At 43.1% G+C, this 23,479-nt stretch overlaps 2 protein-coding genes across 2 annotated transcripts in view; one reads left to right on the top strand and one right to left on the bottom strand.

The window, feature by feature from the left end:
- LOC311011978 (palmdelphin-like) overlaps positions 1-23,479 on the bottom strand; it is a gene marked incomplete at its 3' end in the record, with an annotated part of 39,090 nt that overhangs the window by 9,862 nt on the left and 5,749 nt on the right. The window contains exons 3-8 of the mRNA XM_084007233.1: positions 18,574-18,701; positions 12,422-12,536; positions 12,283-12,307; positions 12,107-12,199; positions 2,445-2,587; positions 596-1,618 (exon numbers count right to left, since the gene is read on the bottom strand). Of these exons, the coding sequence (XP_083863359.1) occupies positions 596-1,618; positions 2,445-2,587; positions 12,107-12,199; positions 12,283-12,307; positions 12,422-12,536; positions 18,574-18,701 (1,527 nt within the window). The remainder of the gene's footprint in view (positions 1-595; positions 1,619-2,444; positions 2,588-12,106; positions 12,200-12,282; positions 12,308-12,421; positions 12,537-18,573; positions 18,702-23,479) is intronic.
- Positions 13,937-15,462, top strand: LOC311012031 (uncharacterized protein). The gene is made up of 2 exons (XM_084007313.1): positions 13,937-14,717; positions 14,892-15,462. The coding sequence occupies exons 1-2, from the start codon at positions 14,181-14,183 to the stop codon at positions 15,369-15,371; spliced, it is 1,017 nt and encodes a 338-aa protein (XP_083863439.1). The 5' UTR covers positions 13,937-14,180; the 3' UTR covers positions 15,372-15,462.

The following is a 23,479-nucleotide window of genomic DNA, read 5'->3' as shown; positions in this document are numbered from 1 at the left end:
CAGAAGCTTAGTGAGGAGCAGACGGAGGAGGATGGAGGACGAGAGGAGGAGCAGACAGTAGAACAGCATGGCAATACTCCAGAAATGATGGCTTTTTAGTTGTGGTGTGCCACCCCAAAATTTTTAAGTGGCCCCACCTGGCCACCCCTATAAAAAATTTCTGCAGGCGCCACTGCCTCCTGCTGCTCCGTCTCGTCTGCTTTCCAGGCGAGGCGCAGTTCACCTCGAACGAGCCTACTGATAATAACGCAACTAAACGAGACGAAACAACATTATAACATTTAGTCTCGCCTCGCTTTGGTCAATGAAAATGAAGAGACATTTTAGCAAAGTTTTTATTTTGTAAACCACATTTAGTCTTGTTTTTATTCGTCTACAATATTGCATTATATATTTAATAATCCTTATCGTCACATGACCATCATTTTCATTGCGTCTCGTCTCGTCCTCACGTGATAAAGGTTTGTTGACGTATTTTGTCATAATGAACGAAAGCAACACTAGTTGGACACTTGGCATGCATAAGTTAGTCCCATTAGCAGACAGTACAGCAAGCTTTGTGTTTTTTCTGGATCTTTCTGATACCTGGTCCCACTTGTCTCTCCATCTGGCTGACTCCAACTCCCTCAACATGCCCCACGTTTCCATTGGCTGAACTTCCTGTTGGATAACTGTTGCCCCCGAGCTGGATGTGACACTTGGTCTCCTTCCTTCTGTGGTCATCACTGCTGTTGTCCTCAATGAGGACCAGCTCTGCCTTCAGGGAGCCCTCAAAATCAGGACCCTGCACACGGTCATCCTGTGCCGTGTGGAAGCCCATGAAGATGGCTGTGATTGGCTCCGTGGTCTCCATGGCATTGAGAATGGTGTAAGAGGTGTCGTCTCCATAGAGGGGGGGGGGCACTCTGTCAGAGTACAGGCAGATGGGGGGGTTGCTGCTGTGATTGTGATAGGACAGTGGTCTGTAGCAATAAAGTTCTTCTTCGTCCAAGCTGATGTAATCACTAAGAGGAATATAACTGTCTGGAGTGTAGCAGAGATGCAAATTGTAAGCAGACACTGTTTCCTGGTCATGTGATCTGGGAGGAGGGCAGTCATTGGCTTTGCCTCCATTTACCACACTATTGCTTCTGATGATGCTGCTGGTGCTGTGGCGAGCAGGCCGATACTCCTGAACACTGTGACAGTTTCTCACCTGGCTCGAATTGTAGTGACGATCTTTCTGGTTGCCATAGTGATGTCCCATACCCTTGTGGCTTCCTAGGTGATGACGTTCACTCAAGTTGCTTTGGTTATTTCTCTCTTCCTGTCGCCTGTAATGGCTTTCCTGCTGACCATAGCAATTCTCTGCAGCTGGTTTTCTCTGCCAGTTTTCCCTGCAGTTAAAGTCTTTCTCCATCGTGGCATTTCTAAGGAGAAGGCGACCATAATATCCTTGCTGCTTCCTGAGGTCAAACCCTTCCATGCTGGCTCTTTCATCTGGGTGGTTGTAAAAACAGTGCTCTTCTCTTCTGCTGGGATTTTGGTGGTTTGCTTGGCGATGCACTGTGGCGCTTCTCAGCACCTGTTCCACCTCGTTGGCTGACAGCTCAGATGCACAGCTCTGATCATGTGAACCCTAAACGTGGAAATATATTGGTCATTATGTGGAGAACACAATGAGAGGGCAATATTGAAAGAAGAAATTGAAGACAATCCTGGGGAGATAAAAAGGGTGGGGAAAACAATACGGCTAGTTCATAGGTACTGTTTCATAGTACCCTTTGATATTGTTTTAATATTCCTTCTCATATGGTGATGATGCAAACTTTACACATCTGTAAAATTCTGCAAAAATAACAATCACAATCTTTCAATTTGCTACCACAGTGACTCTTTAGACCTCTAAAAAGGTTAGGGTGCATAACATATGAGTTCAAATCCTCCGAGCAATGAGTCCCAAGTTTGATTCCCTGGTGGCCAAAATGTTGCTGCACTCACCTATTGTCTTTTTTCTCCACTGTGTATCCGTATATCATGAAGGCAAAGAATAACCCAAAAAAGTATCCTAAAAAATTGCTACTGAAACTTATTTTCAGATATTTGTCATTTTTAACTTGTAGTCTGTATTGTATTACTAATTTGAACTCTTAACTCTGAAAAGTATTCTTGGAGTGTTTTCTTATTTTCTTGCCTTACAATCTGGAATTAGATTAAATGGTAAAAAAAAATAGAATGACAAATAGACCTACACAAAATGTATTAGTTAAGGGGGTGAATATATATGGACGCACAACTTTTCATGTTTTTTTTTTTTTTTAAACAAGTGATTCTTCACTTCAGCAATTTTAATTGGTTTTAATTTCCAGGTTGTAATCCAAGAAAATAATAAAAACTAATTCTGTGAGTGTATGCTTTGAAAACTGGAGTTTGCTACATAAATTAGGGTTATTCATGAATACCTCTTGTGAATTCAAGGTATAGACACACTTCCTGCTGTCGTCATGAACCTTGAGCCTGGCGTATTGGTGCAACTCCTCAGGAGGGACGGTTGCAGGAGAATGGACTGTGCTCTGCCCAGTGACATTGATCTCCATGGCAAACAGAGCTGGGACACAGACAGAGTCAACGTTAATATCTGTCTCCTATAAATATACACTATGATGGTTCCAGGTTGCTTCCATGATAAACAATGTGAAGGGAAAACAACTCAACTCTTCTTTTAGTCCTCCAGCAGCTCTCCATGCTCTGCATGTTACAGTTTTTTACGATTGTTTACACACTAAAATAAAAATGTCCACACAATTTGCGAAATTCTACTCCAAGCAGCAAAACACCTCCACAGATTTGCACAACATTACACACAATGGGCCCTAGTTTCGTAGACCAGGCGCAGTCAGCTTTCAGCGCACCTGCGCCGCGCCGACGGGGTGTGTCCGCCTGGACTTTGCAAGTTTCGTGCACCGCAGATTTGCACAACATTACACACAATGTCTGCTTCACCCTTTTTGCAAAACATTACACACAGGGATTTGTAAAACGCTACACACATTTCACACCTTAAGACACAGATAAGGATTGTGAGGTTACTTCCTTGCCATTACAAAGCCCCGGATTGCCAATGACCACACTAATGAACAAATTGGATAATCACATCCACCAAGTGTGGAAGCACACATGTGCTTATTTGAAAACGCAGCACTCAGGTGTGCTATAAAAGGCAGCAGGTGAGTTCACCTGTCTTCAACAAAAATGGAAGGAGCTAGAAGAAGAAGAAGAAGAGTGAGAATGAGAGGGGGAGCTCAAAGAGGAGATGAAGGCAGTAGAGGAAGAGGAGAAGGAGGTAGAGGAGGAGGCCCAGGTAGAGGAAGAGGAGAAGAAGGAGATAGAAGAAGAGGTAGAAAAAATAAATACTTGAAATATTCAGTCTGCAGCATCAGTGTTGTGCAGTGCTTGGTAAGTTTATAGTAGGCCTATTTGTGTACATTCTCCCTATATCTCAAACTAATCATGAAGAATGTTGTGGGTTTGTCACTATTTTTTTGACATCTAAATTATCCCTTACATAACAATGTCTGGCCAAAAATCTAGCACATGCTATTTCCTAAAATTAGTTTTTTTACAAATGTGTTTTTTATTTATCACAGCAGTGTGAAACTGGCTACAATAGTGTCTGATCATTGAGGACTGTGTTGGTTAAATGAAAACTAATAGCATTTTCACAAAAATGTGCATATGTTTTGACTGAAGTGTGTCATTTTGCAAACAATCTAGGAATTATGGCAATTGAGTTTGGTGTTTGGATAATTGTGATTATATTTTGAAAAAAAGAACCCGGTTTTCAAAATTGCATGTAAACAATTGAAAAAAACTGTAAAGGCACCGGAAGTGGACATGACATGAATTTCAAATTGTCACTTCGTGCTTTCCTCCATGACCAACAAGGACTTTAATAATTTGGACTTCAACCTCGTCTACGCCTCCTGCCTACAGCTTTAGACAATCTTTTTAGCATCTCAGGGTGGCACTTGCAGTGATTTGTGTTGAATGTTGTACTTATGTGACAGATTATCATTGCACGCATTCAACACAATACTGATGAGGTGCACACCAGCAATATTAGCAAAACTTTTGAATTATTGGAAACGAATATAGAATAGATGTTTTATTTATGTTGGAACAATCAGTTTTTTTTATTACCTCTTATTATTTACTTATGTAAGAACAATATGCAAAACTACTACAGCTAAGGTGACTGCTAAAATGATGGCTCAGTCAACTACCCACTTACCTGAAGAACCCTTTCATGATGTTTTTGATGAATTGATGTATTGTAATTTTCTTATTTCACTTGATAACATTTTCTTATGTATTTAGTGTTGTCCTATAGGACAAAATGGGGAATTGTAGAAGAAAATGTGTTACCTTACAATTCTTATTTGTATCTCATACTAATATTCCTTTCTGTCGGAACATCAAATGTCCTGCTGATCTGTATTCATTGTATTTAACCCGTGCCATCTTGATGAAAAGACCCTTTGATCTGTCCCCCTTCCTGGACCGTCCCTGAAACAGCTTCATCTCACATACTTGATCAAGGCCTTCCTGAATGACCCCTGTTGTGACACTATGTAGAAAGAACCCAGCTGTTCCGAGGGAAGTCACACCTTTATGTTGTCTCAGGACGTCTCTTCCTCTTGGGAGAGACGCGTATTGAATCTATGTAAATCCACTGTTTAGACCTGCCCCTTTGGTTCTGTGTATAAAGTTATCCCTCACCTCACATATTTTTGAATGGACTGTGTGGCAACGCGACATTGCCCTTTCTCCACTGTCAGTGATTAAACCTCATTTGAACTAGCCACAGAATTGGACCTGAAGAGTTTCTTCCACAGTGTCCTTACACATAAAACTAAGCACCAACAACGTAGTTAGCGAACCCGGAGTTTATTAAAAAAGACTAGTTTACAAGTCTGTGCCTTACCAATAGGTCCATGTTGACAGGTAGTTCATACAAGTCGATTACCAAATGCACTGGAGTTCAATTCAATGAGGAAAGTCTTGGCATTTATAATTCCATGGAAAATGCATTACTTGGCTGTTTGTGATGATGTCTATCGAGTGTTGACACGGAAATGAAAGGAAATGAAACCACAACGTTTACGTGTTTTGCTGGAACAAATCATCTCCTGTTGCATTGCATTTGATAATCGACTTGTACGGACTATACTACGAGAGTACCTGTAAGTTGGGCAGTGAGTAAGTCTTTCAAAACAGTCCTTTTTAATAAACTCCGGGTTCGCTAACTACGTTGTTGGTGTTGATTTTATGTGTAAGGACCCTTATCATGCTACTGAAGAGGTTTGGTGCTATTTTGAGCAATATTAGTGGTTAAAATATGCCGTTGTGGATGCGTTAGGCTCATCGCCCCGATCTAATCAGTGTTAGCGCTATGGGGCTGTTAGCTTCTTTCTCGATACATGGGTGATCACTGAAAAAAATGTCTGAATGGCTTATTTGATGTTTTCTCATGGCGAAAAGAACTATGGGGTCCATTTTCGCCGGTCTTACACTTTAAGGGTTCCGCACACAAGACAGTCAACTCTCACAACTAGTGCTCAAGGCAGCGACCAACAGGGAGACAAAGGGGGCCAACTGGTCACATGAAATCACAGTGGCCTCAAGTAACTCTCTGCTGCTGATTTTTAAACAAGTGGGGTGACAACGAGCTAAGGCAGGATTGGGCAGGTGAACTGAAGCAGGGCGACCCAATCACAGCGCAGGAGAGAATGCAGGCCGAGGCAGGCAGGTAAATAGGTAGAGGAGGGGCAGGAACCAGAGGCACCAATCAGGAGCAAGGGCTGGCACACTCCATCTGCATATTGGAACAAGATGACAGACACCGGGGCAGGGCATAACAGCCATGGGCCATGACAAGTAGTTATATCAAAAGTAGTCATATTAATAGTAGTAGTAATATTCACAGCTGTAGTAGTAGTGGTGATATTACAGTTTTTTACGATTGTTTACACACTAAAATAAAAATGTCCACACAATTTGCGAAATTCTACTCCAAGGAGCAAAACACCTCCACAGATTTGCACAACATTACACACAATGTCTGTTTCACCCTTTTTGCAAAACATTACACACAGGGATTTGTAAAACGCTACACACATTTTCACACCTTAGACACAGATAAGGATTGTGAGGTTACTTCCTTGCCATTACAAAGCCCCGGATTGCCAATGACCACACTAATGAACTAATTGGATAGTCACATCCACCAAGTGTGGAAGCACACATGTGCTTATTTGCAAACGCAGCACTCAGGTGTGCTATAAAAGGCAGCAGGTGAGTTCACCTGTCTTCAACAAAAATGGAAGGAGCTAGAAGAAGAAGAGTGAGAATGAGAGGGGGAGCTCAAAGAGGAGATGAAGGCAGTAGAGGAAGAGGAGAAGGAGGTAGAGGAGGAGGCCCAGGTAGAGGAAGAGGAGAAGAAGGAGATAGAGGAAGAGGTAGAAAAAATAAATACTTGAAATATTCAGTCTGCAGCATCAGTGTTGTGCAGTGCTTGGTAAGTTTATAGTAGGCCTATTTGTGTACATTCTCCCTATATCTCAAACTAATCATGAAGAATGTTGTGGGTTTGTCACTATTTTTTTGACATCTAAATTATCCCTTACATAACAATGTCTGGCCAAAAATCTAGCACATGCTATTTCCTAAAATTAGTTTTTTTACAAATGTGTTTTTTATTTATCACAGCAGTGTGAAACTGGCTGCAATAGTGTCTGATCATTGAGGACTGTGTTGGTTAAATGAAAACTAATAGCATTTTCACAAAAATGTGCATATGTTTTGACTGAAGTGTGTCATTTTGCAAACAATCTAGGAATTATGGCAATTGAGTTTGGTGTTTGGATAATTGTGATTATATTTTGAAAAAAAGAACCCGGTTTTCAAAATTGCATGTAAACAATTGAAAAAAACTGTAAGAGGGGGATTTTCCAAAGCAACCTTCTGTCCCCATTGCTTAATACTGGTACTGCAAGGGAGCCACAGAAGTGATAATCCGGTCACAAGCAGCAGCCATGTTGGTGTCCTCCGTCAGCATCTGGTCAGAACAGCACCTCTCCGGGTTGTCCTCCTGCTGGGCTGTTGATCTTCACTGGTCCATGTTGGCATCCCGCTGAGCTGTTGATCTTCTACAGTGTGAAGAGTGGATCCATGTGGGATGTCCTTCACATGACAGTGTTGTTGGTCAGCAGTATTTGAGATGGACCGGTCCACCTGGGCTGGAGAGCGTTCCTTCGCTTGAACTGCTTCAGAGTTGAAATCACCAGGCTGAAGGTTGTGACAGTCCCCGTCAGTGGGAGGCGTGTGGGCTGCGATCACCTGTTAGTGCAAAGCTTAGAAAGAAGAACACAGTTCCTTGCAGAGTTCTTGTGTGATAGAGGAGTTGAAATGGGTGCCTTTGTCGCTGTTAATGCAGCACGGGATCCCAAACAGGCAGACAATGTCTCTGAGGAGCAGGGTAGTCACTGTTGTGGTGTCTGCTTTTCTGTTTGCAAAAACTTCAGTCTACACAAAGCAGGAGGGATCTGGGAGAGAAGATGGAAGGAGGTTGTAGATGGAGAAATAGGCTGGGGGGGGGGGGGCTAGGTGTGGTTCTCTCTGTGACAGAGTTGAAAAGATAACAGGTTGTGGGTCAAAAGAGACACACAGGATGTACCCCAAAGAGCCAACCTTGTACAGTGTGTTACTGGCTACAGTATCACAAAATGTTTTCTCATTACAACATTGGAATAACTTTACCATCTTGCCCAGCTCCAAGGTGTCGCATTTGTTAGCAGTAGCTACTGCGATATGGGGAACACCGTCATCCTTCTGAAACATAGGTTGTTGAGTGAGAGATAGTTTTACATTGAGTGCAATTCCTGCATGACCAAAATATATATCATTAACATGCAAGAGGGAGGTTGCTCTTTCATCTTGCTCAGCTTTTTGAGTATACTCAGAATTTGGAACTGCATCGTGATGAGCTAGACAATGGAGTGAGGGAAACCAGAGCAAAGAGTCAGATATTTCAGAAATCAGCCAAGAAAGAAAAGGAGAAGTGGGTTGTTTGGTTATATGGTTATAGATTGTTTGAAGTTTTAAAGAAAGTTGAGGAGAGGGCAACTGCCAAGCATAGGTCACTGATCGGGAAACTGGGTTTTGTTTAGTGATGCCGGAGACGCCTACTGTGTTTACAACCTCAGAGGAGAATTCAACGTTTCAAGTTACAATTCAAGTCTTTAGGATTGATGGCAAGTCATTTAATTCAGTTAATTTATCCCTCTCTTTTTTTTTTTTTTTAGAAGAGAGAAAAAATAAAATAAAAATGTACAAGCGAAAATAATAATGAAACACTAATAAAAAAAATAAGATGAAATAAAAATTAAAACCAACATAATTATTAACGAGAAATTTAAAAATGAAAATAATACATAAAAAAAAAAAACTAATATTAACAAAAGGTAAAAATAAATTCATATAGACAAAAAAAAAAAAAACCCAGCAAACTAGTTAAGATAAACAATAACACTTAAAGGACAAGGTACTAACAGTATGTGAAACCTGAAGTAATAAAATAGAAAAATAATGTATTTACAAAAAGACTAAAATAGCAACAGGTAGGTTGCTGAAAATGCATTAAAACAGACAGACAACCAACTAGTTACAGAAGCAATACTGCTAAACAGTGTTGTGCCTGAACCTTTTCATTGAACGATAGTTCTTGAACTCGTTCATATTTTGGGAAGAACGTGAACTGAACGTACTGTATTTCTGCCTGATGAACGCTACTGTGAATGCGTTCATCCTGGTGTCTGTGAACGCTCTCTCAGTTTAACTCCGTTCAATAGGGTGCCAGATTTGTATAGAGCATTCCAGGCAAAAACCAGGCGAAAATAAAAAAAATAATAATAAAGATAAAAATGAAATACAGTGAAAATAAAAATATAATTGAAACAAAAAATATTATAAAATTAACGAGAAAATAATAATAGTACTAAATATTGAGAACAATATTTTGACAGAAAAAATAAAAGGGGGCAAATTAATTGATACAGAAACAACCGGCTCAAAAGAAATGATAATACTAGAAGGATAAGGTACAGTATTAGTTATGAGAAACAAGAAATCATAAAATTGAAAAAATGAAATATTTACAAAAAAATACAAAAATAATAGATGGTAGGTAGGGTGAAGTGAATTAAAAAAATAAACGAATCAACAGGCTAAAGAGAAGCCAGAATAAAAGAACCAACAATTTAACTATAGTAAAGAACAAAAGAGTAAATAACAAAGGGCAGGGTGGGGGAAACTAATTAAAACAGAGAGACAAACCAACTAGCTAAAGAAGTGATATTACACAGTGAAGAAAAATTTGTATTTACATGAAAATAAAGTGCTCTTAGCCACGTGGTTTATCGCAAAACAGCAGTTGTGAATCACGGTGAACAAAAGGTTATTAACTAACGGATAAGGAATTAGAGCTGGAATGTTGTGTTCAATTGTAACCTCCTGAACAACTACTCAATTCTAGCAATAACTTCTCACAGTAAGAAAACAACATATTTATGGCCGCAGCGGGCCTTAAATCACAGCAAATACACAACATTGACAAACAAGACGTTACAATGAGCTCATACAACTGTCGACCGGTTATACACACTTCATTCATTCAATATAACAATCTTTTACAAAGAGAACCACTGAAATCCATAAGATTACAGAGAGTTTCACCGTGCAAATCGTCATTATATTTCCAAGTAGGAATTACGATGGCATGAATGGCGGACTGGTTACCCCATTAAAATGTCATCCACCTCGCATAACAATCCCTCATATAGAAAAATCCTCAATCACAGAGAATTCCACCATGCAAACTGTCATTATGCTACCAAGTTTAGGAATTATGACAAAATAGTGTCAGACTGATTCACTCCACTAAAATTGTCTACCTCACATAACAATCCCTCACATAGAGAAACACTCAGACCCATAAGGTCACGGAGAATTCCACAATGCAAACTGTCATTATGCTACCAATAGGATTTACGACAATATGTATGGAAGCCTGGTTACTCCATAACAATATCATCCACCTCATATAATAATCCGTTACACAGAGAAAAACTCAAACCCATAAGGTCACAGAGAATTCCACCATGCAATCCGTTATTATACTACAAAAGGCCTTTTTTTTTTTGCTTAAAACTCACCAGAACCGCCTGCAGTCAACCACTGCTATTTGAAATTTAAATCGCGTTACCTGGGTCTATGGAAGATCCGGACCTGAGACAGGGCATTGTGAATATCAGCAAAAGTTAGGAATTTTACAAGAGGCTTCCTTTACCCTTTGAATTTGGCGCCAATTGCTAATATTCAAAATCACTCCCTCCAGTCCAGACGTCCTCTAGCCCAGGATTAGCGAGTTGCCGACAATGCCATATTGTGGAAGAAACTCTTCAGGTCCAATTCTGTGGCTGGTTCAAATGAGGTTTAATCACTGACAGTGGAGAAAGGGCAATGTCGCGTTGCCACACAGTCCATTCTAAAATATGTGAGGTGAGGGATAACTTTATACACAGAACCAAAGGGGCAGGTCTAAACAGTGGATTTACATAGATTCAATACGCGTCTCTCCCAAGAGGAAGAGACGTCCTGAGACAACATAAAGGTGTGACTTCCCTCGGAACAGCTGGGTTCTTTCTACATAGTGTCACAACAGGGGTCATTCATGAAGGCCTTGATCAAGTATGTGAGATGAAGGTGTTTCGGGGACGGTCCAGGAAGGGGGACAGATCAAAGGGTCTTTTCATCAAGATGGCAAGGGTTAAATACAATCAATACAGCTCAGCAGGAAATTTGATGTTCCGACAGAAAGGAATATTAGTATGAGATACAAATAAGAATTGTAAGGTAACACATTTTCTTCTACAACCCTTATCATGCTACTGAAGAGGTTTGGTGCTATTTTGAGCAATATTAGTGGTTAGAATATGCCGTTGTGGATGCCTTAGGCGCATCGCCCCAATCTAATCAGTGTTAGTGCTTGGGGCTGTTAGCGTCTTTCGAGGCTTTCTCGATACATGGGTGATCACTGAAATAAAATGTCTGGATGGCTTATTTGATGTTTTTTCATGGCGAAAAAGACTATGGGGTCCATTCTCGCCGGTCTTACACTTTAAGTTACTGTTTGTAAGCCGGACTTTGCATTATTCATTTTGTATGGTGTGTGTGACACACATTGATGGCCCTGAGCCTACATTTAGTTCAATGTACTCCAATTGGTGTGAAACACTATTTTTCCTACGTCGGAAAAATACGTAATACATCTTTATTTGGGAATAGCCCTCTCCTCTCTTAGTTCATCGTGTTTACATTTACCTTCCTTATTAATAAAACAATTTAATTTTTGCCAAACCAATTCCATCCGGTTCTTTGTTATTTCCCTTTCCCCAACGAGCTGGGGTCGTAACACTACTAATATTACTATCACTGTTAATACTACTACTGCTGTTAATACTACTACTGCTATTAATACAACTACTACTGTTAATACTACTACTACTAATTCTACTACAAACACAAAATGCAGATGGAACGCAAGATCCTGGTCTGCATCTGTTTTCTGCCTAAAGTCTGTTAAGACAGTGTTTTCTCTCCACTATGTGGTGCTGTAACTCAGCTCCTGGTGATGTTGGGACTCATTGACTGTGAAGATCCTGACATGTCCTGAGATAACTGCTGTCATAGGAGATGATAAATCAAACTGAACTGTATGATAATCAAGGATCCTTAAATAGAACCACATGCACCAATGTAGAACCATCCATATGCTCAGTATGTTCTGTTTGATGTTAGCCCGGTTAACTTATATTGTTTGAGCAAGGTAAACTTCCACTGAAATCCAAGTTGACTACATCAACTCATTTCAAGTGTTTGATACTAAAATACAGGTTTTCAGAGGAATTCTTTCTTCAACGTTCTTTTTCATCAAACTACAGAATATGAAAAACCGCAAAGTGCGATGTGCTTTGAAAGCCTTTACAAGAATGTATGAAAACGATCTCACTCTTTCTTGGTTTGTACACTTCAGCGTGATTGTTTGCTGGTGGAGAGAGGGATTCTGGGACATCAGGGATCACTGTGGTGACCCGTAATGGCTCTGTGGGACAGAGAACAGAACTGCTCACACACATTCATCATCTCTGGTGTTGCTTTAAACATCTTAATTATGTCATGTCTTACCAGGAACAATGCTGTCCTGGGCCTCCTAGAAGACAAATCAGGGAATCACTACAATACTGTACAGCTGCTTCACCAGGAAAACATGTTGTCATTGTATGTTCACAGGATTGTCACCTATCAGGAGAGGTATTGTGGGTACCTTGATAATGTCTCCCAGACCTTTCTCCACAACCTTCAGTCTGTTGAGGATGAAACTCTTGTTGGCAGACATCATTGACTCCTCTCTCTTCAGAGTCTCCACCTCCATTTCTATCCTGATAGGTCAGAGGAGACGGTGCCGGTTCAACAGGTCTATACTCCTCTAGTGTGTTTGTAAACTTCAAAACAGTATTTGAATGTGTAGTTTTTTAAGAAGTCCCCAGGAGAACCATTTTGAAACAAACATCTGTGTGCATCTATGCACCCCCTAGTGTTCACAAACTGGTCCCCATGAGGTTGGTTGTTCTGGAAGTGTACATCACTGTTTGATCACTTTCTAGCAGTCCCTAAAGGTCAAAAGTAGTATTTTGTTCCAAAATACATTTTAAACCACTGTCTTTTATGACTAAAGATAGACTTGAATTAATTCATATTAATAAACAACAAATTTACAGGTATAAAGTTACAGCTGTCCTTTTTGTAACATTTGAACCTTACTAATTTGTCACTTGCCATCATTTTGTTAAATTTAACACAAAATGAATAAAAATGCACAGAATTTTGTTTGTTTTATCAAGTACATCACATCTTATCAACATATATCTGTTATCTGTTACTCCCTCAGTTCACTTATTGTGGTTGATTGTAATCTCTATCACTTCCAGCTGCTGTTTTTATACTAACAGTGGTTGGTGCAACGATGTGTCAGTGATCCTACAGTACTGTTCTCCTGATCTGGAAACTTTTTTCATAAACTGCAAACCCTTCTACTCACCTCGTGAGTTTGCTTCATTCATTCTGGTCGGAGTGTACATTCCGCCGCTAGCCAATATGCAAGAGGCTCAACGCACGTTAGCAGACAAAACACTGTGCGTGGAGTGGACAACCCCGGACTCCTTAGTTATCGTCCTCGGCGACTTTAACAAAGGTAACCTCAGTCACTAACTTCCCAAATACAGACAGTTTATTAAATGTCCAACCAGAGAGGAGAATATCTTGGATCACTGTTACACTACAGTCAGCAGTGCCTATCACGCCGTGCCTCGTGCTGCACTGGGACACTCTGACCACGTCATGTTCCACCTGATTCCCTCATATAGGCAGAAACTAAAACTTCCCAAACCTATTGTGAGGACATCTAAGAAATTGACCAGTGAAGCCATGGAGGATCTCCGTGCGTGCTTGGACTGTACAGATTGGGATGTTTTCAGGACTAATACCAACAGTCTGGATGAGTACACAGAGGCTGTGACATCATACATCAGCTTCTGTGAGGACAGCTGTCTACCATCACGCACTAGGGTGTTTTACAACAACGACAAACCCTGGTTCACAGCCAAACTCAGACAGCTAAGGTTTCTAAAGGAAGAGGTGTTTAGGAGTGGGGACAGGGAGTGGTTTGAAGTGTCGAAGTACAGGTTTAGCAAGGCGGTGAGAGATGCTAAAAGACTACTCTGAGAAACTCCAACAACAATTCTCAACTAACGACTCTAATTCTGTCTGGAGAGGCCTCAGGGGCCGTCCACACGAAGCAAAACAAACTTTTTTTCTCCGTTTTGCCTTGGCGTCATTTCAAGAAAATCCGCGTCCAGACGAATCCACTGAAAACGCCTCAGCGCGCTGTAGTACATATTCCAGGCCCTTATGCGGCGCTGTTTCTGCTACAAAAATACACCAACAATGGAGAAGAAGAGACGGAACATGCGCATAAAGCTTGCGCGCTGTATACAGACAGTAGAAGAAGAAAAAACAAACACAACATGATGGCGAGCGAAATATCGAAACCTGAGTTGTTTGTATGGACGGACAATGAATGTGAACTGCTGCTGCGAGTCACACTCGACTACAAGGCGAGTAAATTACAAGAAAATGTTGACTGGGAGTCGGGCCAGTCTAAATATGTTGACTTGATGAACGCGTTTCGGGAGCAGTATCCGAGGGAGCCCACAGATGATTTCCCTCGCGATGCAATGGCTATTTCAAAAGGCCAGGTCACCACGAAATTAAAAAATATCCGTGGCAAGTACAGACGGGCCGTGGACACAGGACGTCGAAGTGGCCAAGGACGGGTGGTGATGGTGTTTTATGAGCTTTGCCAGGAGATCTGGGGTGGCTCGCCCGCTACACGCTGCATCGAGGGGGGAATTGAGACGGGTGACCTGCTGGAGTCGGACTCGTCGTCGTCGCCATCGCAGTGCTCGACACCGACAACGGAGCGGTCCGAATCTCCACATTCGGGAGAATCCCTCGACTGCCTTCCTCCTGCCGTTGTGAGGCAGCGCCGTGTTTTGCTCCAGGTAGGCTCATGATTTCAAGCTTAGACAGCTATATGCTACAGTATGCTAACACTGCCGTTTGATATGGACATTAGTAAGGATGCACGTTTGTGTAGGTGTGTACATAACTCCAAATATAGCTTTGGCCTTAACTTTTGCCCAGTAGTAATGTTATTCCGCTCTGCTTTATTCAAGGCAAAACTGGACAGCCACAGAGGGGACCAGCTGAAGAGGAAAGCTCAGGCTGGCCTGGCAGAGGAAGATCTCAAAATCAAGCGGATGATGTTGGAGCTGGCTGTGGAGTCGGAAAAGAACAACACCGACAGCATGGCACAGATAAACACTAACATAGCAAATGTCACCAGCACCATACAGAATGGATTTTCCCTGATGAGGGAATTGCTGCTCAGACCCCAGTTTGCGCACCCCCACAGCAGCAGCGGGCAATTCCCTGTGTACCCGCCATCATATATGAACACAACACTGCACCCCACCACACCAGGCTTCCAGCATTACCCACCTGGACAATGTCCACCTCGACGATATACACCTACACTAATACGCACACCTACACCAACACACACACCTACACCAACACGCAACCCAGAGCATGACACAAAATTTTCATTCAGACGCATACTGCTGCAAAACGATGTGGAGTGGCTGCACTGTTGACTTTGGTGCACGGTTGCACTTTACGAACGCTTGATTTCTTGTATATAGTTTGTTTGTGTGTGTGTCTGCTGAGGACAGTTAATAATTTCATTTGCACATCTTTTTAATAAAAACAAAAGATTTCTCAAAGTGATTGCAGTCATGTTTATTTTGACTAGACACTCATTCACAACCTTTTTTTTTTTTTAAATGAAAATAGACAAACAATTCACACAGTCTGTGCCAGTCTTTTGTTATGGGTCAAGGTACTTTGTGAGCACTCTTCTCACTCCCTTTCCCTCCCCCTCACTACAGTCTGGTATACAATTGTAGCGTTGTGTAGGAGGCTGCACATCGTTATCATTGTGTATTGTTCCCATCACAGACTGTTCGGCCACAGTCTCCTTACTGTACTCACAGAAGTTATGGAGAACAAAGCAAGCGTAAATGACGTGGGGCAGGTCCTTCATATTGATGTCCATAGGCCTCTTCAGTGCAGCAAATCTGGCTTTGAGGCGACCAAAAGCACACTCGATGACCATGCGTGCCCTACACAAACACAGCCCAAAGTATTGTTCTTGAGGTGTGGAGCCACCTCTGGGATATTCCTTCATCAAGTAAGGCAGCAGATGGTAGGCTGGGTCACCAAGAAGGAAAATTGGTACGGCCTGCTCGTCGTCCACAATCTGCTTTTTCAGAGCAGGGATCTTGCCAGTCTTAAAGTATGAGTTAAGCTTTGAATTTGCAAAAACTTGTGCATCGTGTACACTCCCAGGCCAGTTTATCACAACATCCATGAATCTGAACTTGTAGTCACAGACAGCCTGCACATTAAGGGAATGCTTGCCTTTCCTGTTGATGTAGTCCATGGAGTTGGTTGATGGCTGCTTTATTTCTATGTGGGTGCCGTCTACCGCTCCCAAACACTGTGGCATACCATGAGCACGATGGAAGCCCAAGACCAGATCCTCGGCCTCCGGCTCCGTAAAAGGCAGCTTTATGTACTTTGGACCCAGGTGGATAGCGATAGCTTTGCAAGTCTGCCTGACAATGACCGACACCGACTGTCGCGACACGCCAAAAGCGTTCGCAGTTTTCCGTAGCCGTCCTTCGTCGCTCAGGTAATAAAGCGTTAACGCAACTCTTTTGACCGTCTCAATCGGTGCCCTCATAACTGTTGTCTGTCCTTCGATGTATGGACGGAGTTCTTCGCTCAGCGCGAGGAGAGATGCTCTGGACATGCGGAAGTTCTCCCTCCATTCATCGCACACAGCAAAGCCATTGACCAAGTTGTCCCACCAACTGCTGGTTCTGCCTGGTCTTACCCAAAATATTCTCCTGGTTGCCCTCCTGGTAGCCCTTCGTGGTGGATCTAAAAGGTTGGGGCGTATCCTGCTATCCGTGATCCTTTTTCGTTTAGCGATGTGGTGGAGGAGCGGAATATTTTGCCCTAGTAATCCCAGAAGTTTCAATATCTGCTGCAGCGCGATCACGAGCGCGTAGGTCGCCATTGTTGTTGTTGTTATGAGACGTCGCGGGGGGAGAAGTCAGGGTCGAGGGGCGGGCCGATGACGTCAGCGCATTCGTTTTCGCCGTCAGACGAAAACGAACCCGAAAGGGAGGGGTGTCGTTTTTTTCTTTTCCACCCTGAGAGCTGGTCAAACAGCTGTTTAAAAGTCAGAACCCCCGCAAAGCAGCCGGACCAGACTCTCTCTCTCCTTCCACCCTGAAGCACTGTGCTGATCAGCTGTCTCCGGTGTTCACTGACATCTTTAACACCTCACTGGAGACATGCCACATACCAGCCTGCCTCAAGACCTCCACCATCATCCCTGTCCCCAAAAAAACAAGGATCGAAGGACTGAATGACTACAGACCCGTCGCTCTGACCTCTGTGGTTATGACGTCCTTTGAGCACCTTGTGCTGTCTCATCTCAAAACCCTCACTGACCCACTCCTGGACCCCCTGCAGTTCGCCTACAGAGCCAACAGATCTGTAGACGATGCAGTCAACATGGCCCTTCATTCCATCCTCCAGCACCTGGACTCCTCAGGAACCTACGCCAGGATCCTGTTTGTGGACTTCAGCTCTGCCTTCAACACCATCACACCGGCTCTGCTGCAGGACAAGCTCTCCCAGCTGCACGTGCCTGACTCCACCTGCAGGTGGATCACAGACTTCCTGTCTGACAGGGGAAACACGTCTCTGACTCTCGGACCATCAGTACCGGTTCTCCTCAAGGCTGCGTTCTTTCCCCTCTGCTCTTCTCCCTGTACACCAACAGCTGCACCTCCAGTCATCAGTCCGTCAAGCTCCTGAAGTTCGCGGACGATACCACCCTCATTGGACTCATCTCTGGTGGGGATGAGTCCGCCTACAGGTGGGAGATTGACCATCTGATGACCTGGTGCAGCCAGAACAACCTGGAGCTAAATGCTCTGAAGACAGTGGAGATGGTTGTGGATTTCAGGAAGAACGCAGCCCCACCCGCCCCCATCACCCTGGCTGACTCCTCAGTCAACAGTGTGGAGTCCTTCCGCTTCCTGGGCTCCATCATCTCCCAGGACCTCAAGTGGGAGCTGAACACCAGCTCCCTCACCAAAAAAGCACAACAGAGGATGTACTTCCTGCGGCAGCTGAAGAAGTTCAACCTGCCAAGAACAATGATGGTGCAATTCTACACTGCCATCATTGAGTCCATCCTCACCTCCTCCATCACCATCTGGTACGCTGCTGCCACCACCAAGGACAAGGGCAGACTGCAGCGTATCATCCGCTCTGCGGAGAAGGTGATTGGCTGCAATCTGCCGTCCCTCCAGGACCTGTACAACTCCAGGACCCTGAGGCGGGCAGGAAAGATAGTGGCTGATCCCTCCCACCCTGGTCACAAACTTTATGAACCACTCCCCTCTGGCAGGAGGCTGCGGTCCATCAGGACCAAAACCTCACGCCACAAGAACAGCTTCTTCCCTAACCCTCTAATATATTTTTTAGTGTAAATTTCTATTCCAGTACTTTTTCTTTTTTTTAATACATGTTTATTGTATGCACCATACACAACCAAGACAAATTCCTTGCAAGTGAAAACTTACTTTGGCAATAAACCTGATTCTGATTGTGATTCTGATTCCAGTAAATATCACAACATTACAGATGTTAAATATAGTGTTGTTTTGTTTTAGTGTGTGTGTGTGTGTGTGTGTGTGTGTGTGTGTGTTGTACCTGAGGATGTTGAGCTGCAATGCTCTGGTCTGCTGCTGGTCACACAGAACGCTTTGTCGCTGTGGGGAGCCTGCTGCATTCTGGGAAGCTGAGTCCTGCAGCAGCCACTGCTGTCTTTGGGCTTTTTTCTGGTGATTCAGAGGGTTCAATGATGTGGATTAAGATATCTTTAAATGTAATTCAGGTTTACACCTACATCTGCCAACAGGAGTAATTTCCTTTGTTCTTCTCATTTCTTCACTAAGGGTGTTTTCACATCTAGTACATATGTCATCACGCATGGCTTTAGTTTCTAGAAAGTGCTGTCTCAGAGTCATCAGGAGAACAACACAGAGAACATGACAACTTAACTGACAAGTTGCATCACATATTTCGACTTGACCTGCGTCAGAGCATGTGAGCAGAGAGGATGTTGGACAGAGTGCAGAGTGGCATTTATAAAAGGACACATCTTGTGGAGCAGCCAATCAATGATACATCACGTCCACATTACGTACTCGTGCTTGAGAATTTCAACGCAGATTAGCTTTCACCTCAGAGCCATCCATCCAGCCCACCATCCATCCATTTTGCATGCAGCCTTCCATCCATCCATCCTTCATCCAGCCTTCCACTTACCATCCGTCCACCATCCTCCATTCACTCATCCATCGAGCCATCATCTGTAAGGTCTGTCCATCCATCCATCCTTCATGCACCCATCCATCATCTATCCATCCATCCATCTGAGTTTAAGCTTAAGTTTTATTCCACTACGTCATCATCACAACAACCTACACGCGTGATCTGCCTGCCCCTGCCCCATTGCCAAAGCGCCCCTGTCTGTCCAAATCTAACCACATCTCAACTTTGCTCTGTTTAACACCCGATCCCTATACAGCAAAGGCATCATACTTAATGAATTCATAACTGACAATAATCTGGAATTTCTTTGCATAACCGTGAGAGATGGAAAAACTAGAGGAATTTTTTACACTGAATCACATACCCCCAGGAAGCCACGACTCAATTGGCGTGGTGGTGGAATAGCCACATTCTATAGACAAAACATCACTACAAGTACTAAACCTTACCCAGCTTTCCCCTCTGAGAGAGTCAGAATTCCTGATATAACTGACATAAGCGCCATCTCTCCATCCATTCTGCTATTTGGTGACTTCAATATACATGTCGACTCATCTGACTCCAAAACCTCTACAGAACTCCTGGACATCTTAAACATCTTCAACTTCACCAACCAACCTTTTCCAACCCATAAAAAAGGACACACACTGGACCTTGTCTGCACCTCTGGAATCACCATCAGCAATCTGTCCAACTCTGACCTCACCATCTCTGACCATCTGACTATGGATATTCTCATCCCTACCATCCCAGTCAAGCAGAAGCACTCCATAACTTTCTGGAATCTCAAATCCATCCAGCCTGACTCTGTCTCCTCCCTTTTGCCCGACACCATCCCTGATCCCACCCTCACCCAGACTGCCTCTCCTGCCAACCTGGTCACAACCTACAACAAACTCTCCTTCTGTCTCAATCAACTGGCTCCCATACAAACTAAAATTGTTTCCTTCATTCACTCGACCCCCTGGATCATTTCAATCACCTCAAATTCAAGGGCCGCCAACTAGAACAGCTAGCCAATCTCACTTTCCACAAAGACTTTCACTCAGGCTTCTACTCCAGACACAGAAACAGCTCTCCGAAAAGGAGAGCTGTTTCTGTGTCTGGTGTTTCTGTGTCTGGAGTAGAAGCCCAATGAAATTCTCTTCACACCATCAACCACTCCATCCTCATCTCCCGCCTCCAATTTTCACTTGGCATCACCGGCACTACTCTTACCTGGTTTAAATCGTATCCTTCTGACAGACACCAATTCATTTGCGTCAACAAATGCAAGTCATCCACGGTGTCCCCCAGGGCTTGGTACTTGGTCATCTCCATTTCATTCTCTACATGCTCCCACTCGGTCAAATCCTCTGCTATCATGGCCTCTGTTTTCACTGCTATGCCAACGACACTCAGCTCTACCTCTCCACCAAGACCATTACTGCAGACACCCATTCCACCCTCACAACCTGCTTCACTGATGTCACCACACAACTATTTCTTAAACTCAACTGCAATAAATCTGAAATCCTCATCATCAGCCTTAACTCCCTCACCTGCTCCACCCAGGATTTCTCCATCGCATCCCCTTAACTCACGTCCACAACTTAAGCATCATCCTTGACCCCACCCACTCACTCCTCCCCCATGTCAACCAGATTATAAAAACAGCCGTTGCCTCAGGACCACTGATGCCAACCTCCTCCAACCAAACTGGACCAAGCTCCGGACCTAGGGCGACAGAGCCTGCTGCAGGAGTCCCTCCCTCTGGAATGCCCTTCCCAGCCATATTCGCAAAGTCTTCCATCCTTCAAAGCAGCCCTCAAATCTAGCCTTTTCACTCGCGCTTTTAACCTTTAAATGCATTTTTTATTTTTTGTTTGCTTGCTTTGTTCTGTTCTTTTATGTTTTGATTTAGTTTGTTTTTGTAAAGTGTCTTTGAGCACCTGGAAAAGCACTTTATAAAACCTATGCATTAATATTAGGGCCAGAGTACTGACATCATATTGTAATTGTGTCATTTATTATTATTATGCAAGTAAATTGCCTTTTTGGGGGCCTTAGCATAAACAAAACCTGGGCAAATTGGTGTGTTCAAGGGGCCCGGTGAAAAGGCCACACCCCTCACACTGTATCTCCACTTAACATGAAATTTGCCACACATGCAGATGAGTGTGATCTATAAAATTTGCCATTGTGACTACAAAATTCCACAGAAAAAAATATTCCACCATTTAGAATTTTGTGAAAAACACCTTATTGCTAATTTTTCCTACACCGTTGATGTGATTACAACCAAAGTTGGCCTGGATCCTCATTAGATGAAGTCGAGCTAATGGTTGCAAAAGGTTTTCAAAACATGGTTGATGTCAAAAGATATTGGCCATTGAACACTTTTTGTCGATATTGACTTATTTGTTTTCTGTTTGGAACATTTTAATTTTGTTTATGCCATAGACTACAGTCAAGTTTATACTACAATGTTCCTATTCGGCAAATAACTTGAATAAATAATTGTGTTATTGTTTTCTGTATTGAACTAATTGAGAAACATTTAAATATGGGTATGTTCAACCCATATTAGCGTGGGTTCTCTCCGGGTTCTCCGGCTTCCTCCCCAGACATGCAGGATGGGGAGGCCCTGTGATAGACTGGTTACCTGTCTGTCTACATGTCTCCCTGTGATAGACTGGTTACCTGTCTGTCTCTACATGTCAGCCCTGTGATAGACTGGTTACCTGTCTGTCTCTGCATGTCAGCCCTATGATAGACTGGTTACCTGTCTGTCTCTACATGTCAGCCCTGTGATAGACTGGTTAACTGTCTGTCTCTACATGTCTCCCTGTGATAGACTGGTTACCTGTCTATCTCTACATGTCTCCCTGTGATAGAATAGACTAGAAGATGTCCAGAATATTTAGGGGCGTGGCCAGGGTGTGGCCAGGGCGACGCCATGATTGCGCTTCTATTTTGAACCTTCACCAAAGGCATCAAAGCTGTTATAACTTCAGCGTTTCTTCTCCGATCTGCTCCAAAATATTCATACTTGATAAGAGTCCTGTCCTGAACGCGTCTGCACTGCAACATTGACTCACAGTCAGAGCGCCACCTAATGGCAACATGAAATGTGACTGATTTTATGCCCTTTATCTGAGTAACAGCCCCCCCCTTTAGGTTGGGCGTACACGCATAAAATATTTTTTGCTAGATAGACCATGTGGAAATGTACAAAAAAGCCTCTTGGACCCACCGCCTAAAGTCAACAAAAAGTGGGCAGAAAAAAAGTTTTCAACCACCTGCTTATTTCACTAATTAGGGCCCAAGCGCTGACAATGTCGAAGGCCTCACCATAAAAAAAAAAAAACTCATCAAAATTGGTGTGCACATGTGGCCTGGTGAAAAATTCGCGAATTTGGCGTTTTCGCATTTGGCCACAAAAAAGTTGCTCACTAGCGCCACCTAGCATGGCCATTTGCCAGCCCAGCCACACCGTAAGTCCGATTGACATGAAATTTTGCACACATGTGTGGACGAGTCTCCTCTACAAAAAAATTTGTTGGAGTACCAAAGTCTGCCACCGAAATTCTCCACCATCTTAGATTTATGAAAAACCAGATGTTGCTAATTCTCCGACACTATTGATCCCATTTGGACAAAATTTGGTGTGCCTACTCGTTAGACCTAGGTGGGGTCATGGTCCAAAAAGGTTTTGGAAATATGGTTTTATTGAGAAGATACCGGCCATAGAACATAAGAGGGTTGTGCCACCAAAACGCAATTTGCATAACTCCATAACCTTTGGGCCAATCATCACAAAACTCAAAACCTATGTTGATATAGCTTCAAAGAACATACATGTCAATTTTAAACAAAAATCTAACAATCCGGGGCGCTTACAAAAAATCCCAGAAATTGCCATTTTTGGCCGTTCACAGGGGTAGTACTTGATCTATGATCGACTATACCGTTGATCTGATTGATACCAAAATTGGATATATGGTTGGAAACGCCTTAAGGACAAAAAGTTATCAAAAGATGTCCAGAATATTTGGGGCGTGGCCAGGGCGACGCCATGACTGCGCTACTATTTTGGACCTTTGCCAAAAGCATCAAAGCTCTTATAACTTCAGTGTTTCTTCTCCGATCTGCTCCACTAAATTCATATTTGATAAGAGTCCCTTCCTGAACACATCTGCACTTCGATATTGACTCACAGTCAGAGCGCCACCTAATGGCAACATGAAATGTGACTGACTTCATGCCCTTTTTCTGAGTAACAGCCCCCCCTTTAGGTTGG

This window comes from Eutrigla gurnardus (genome assembly GCF_963514095.1).
Source record: "Eutrigla gurnardus genome assembly, chromosome: 4".
Taxonomy (NCBI): domain Eukaryota; kingdom Metazoa; phylum Chordata; class Actinopteri; order Perciformes; family Triglidae; genus Eutrigla; species Eutrigla gurnardus.
Note: the sequence above shows the minus strand (reverse complement) of the source record. Positions and strands in the feature narration are given on the sequence as shown.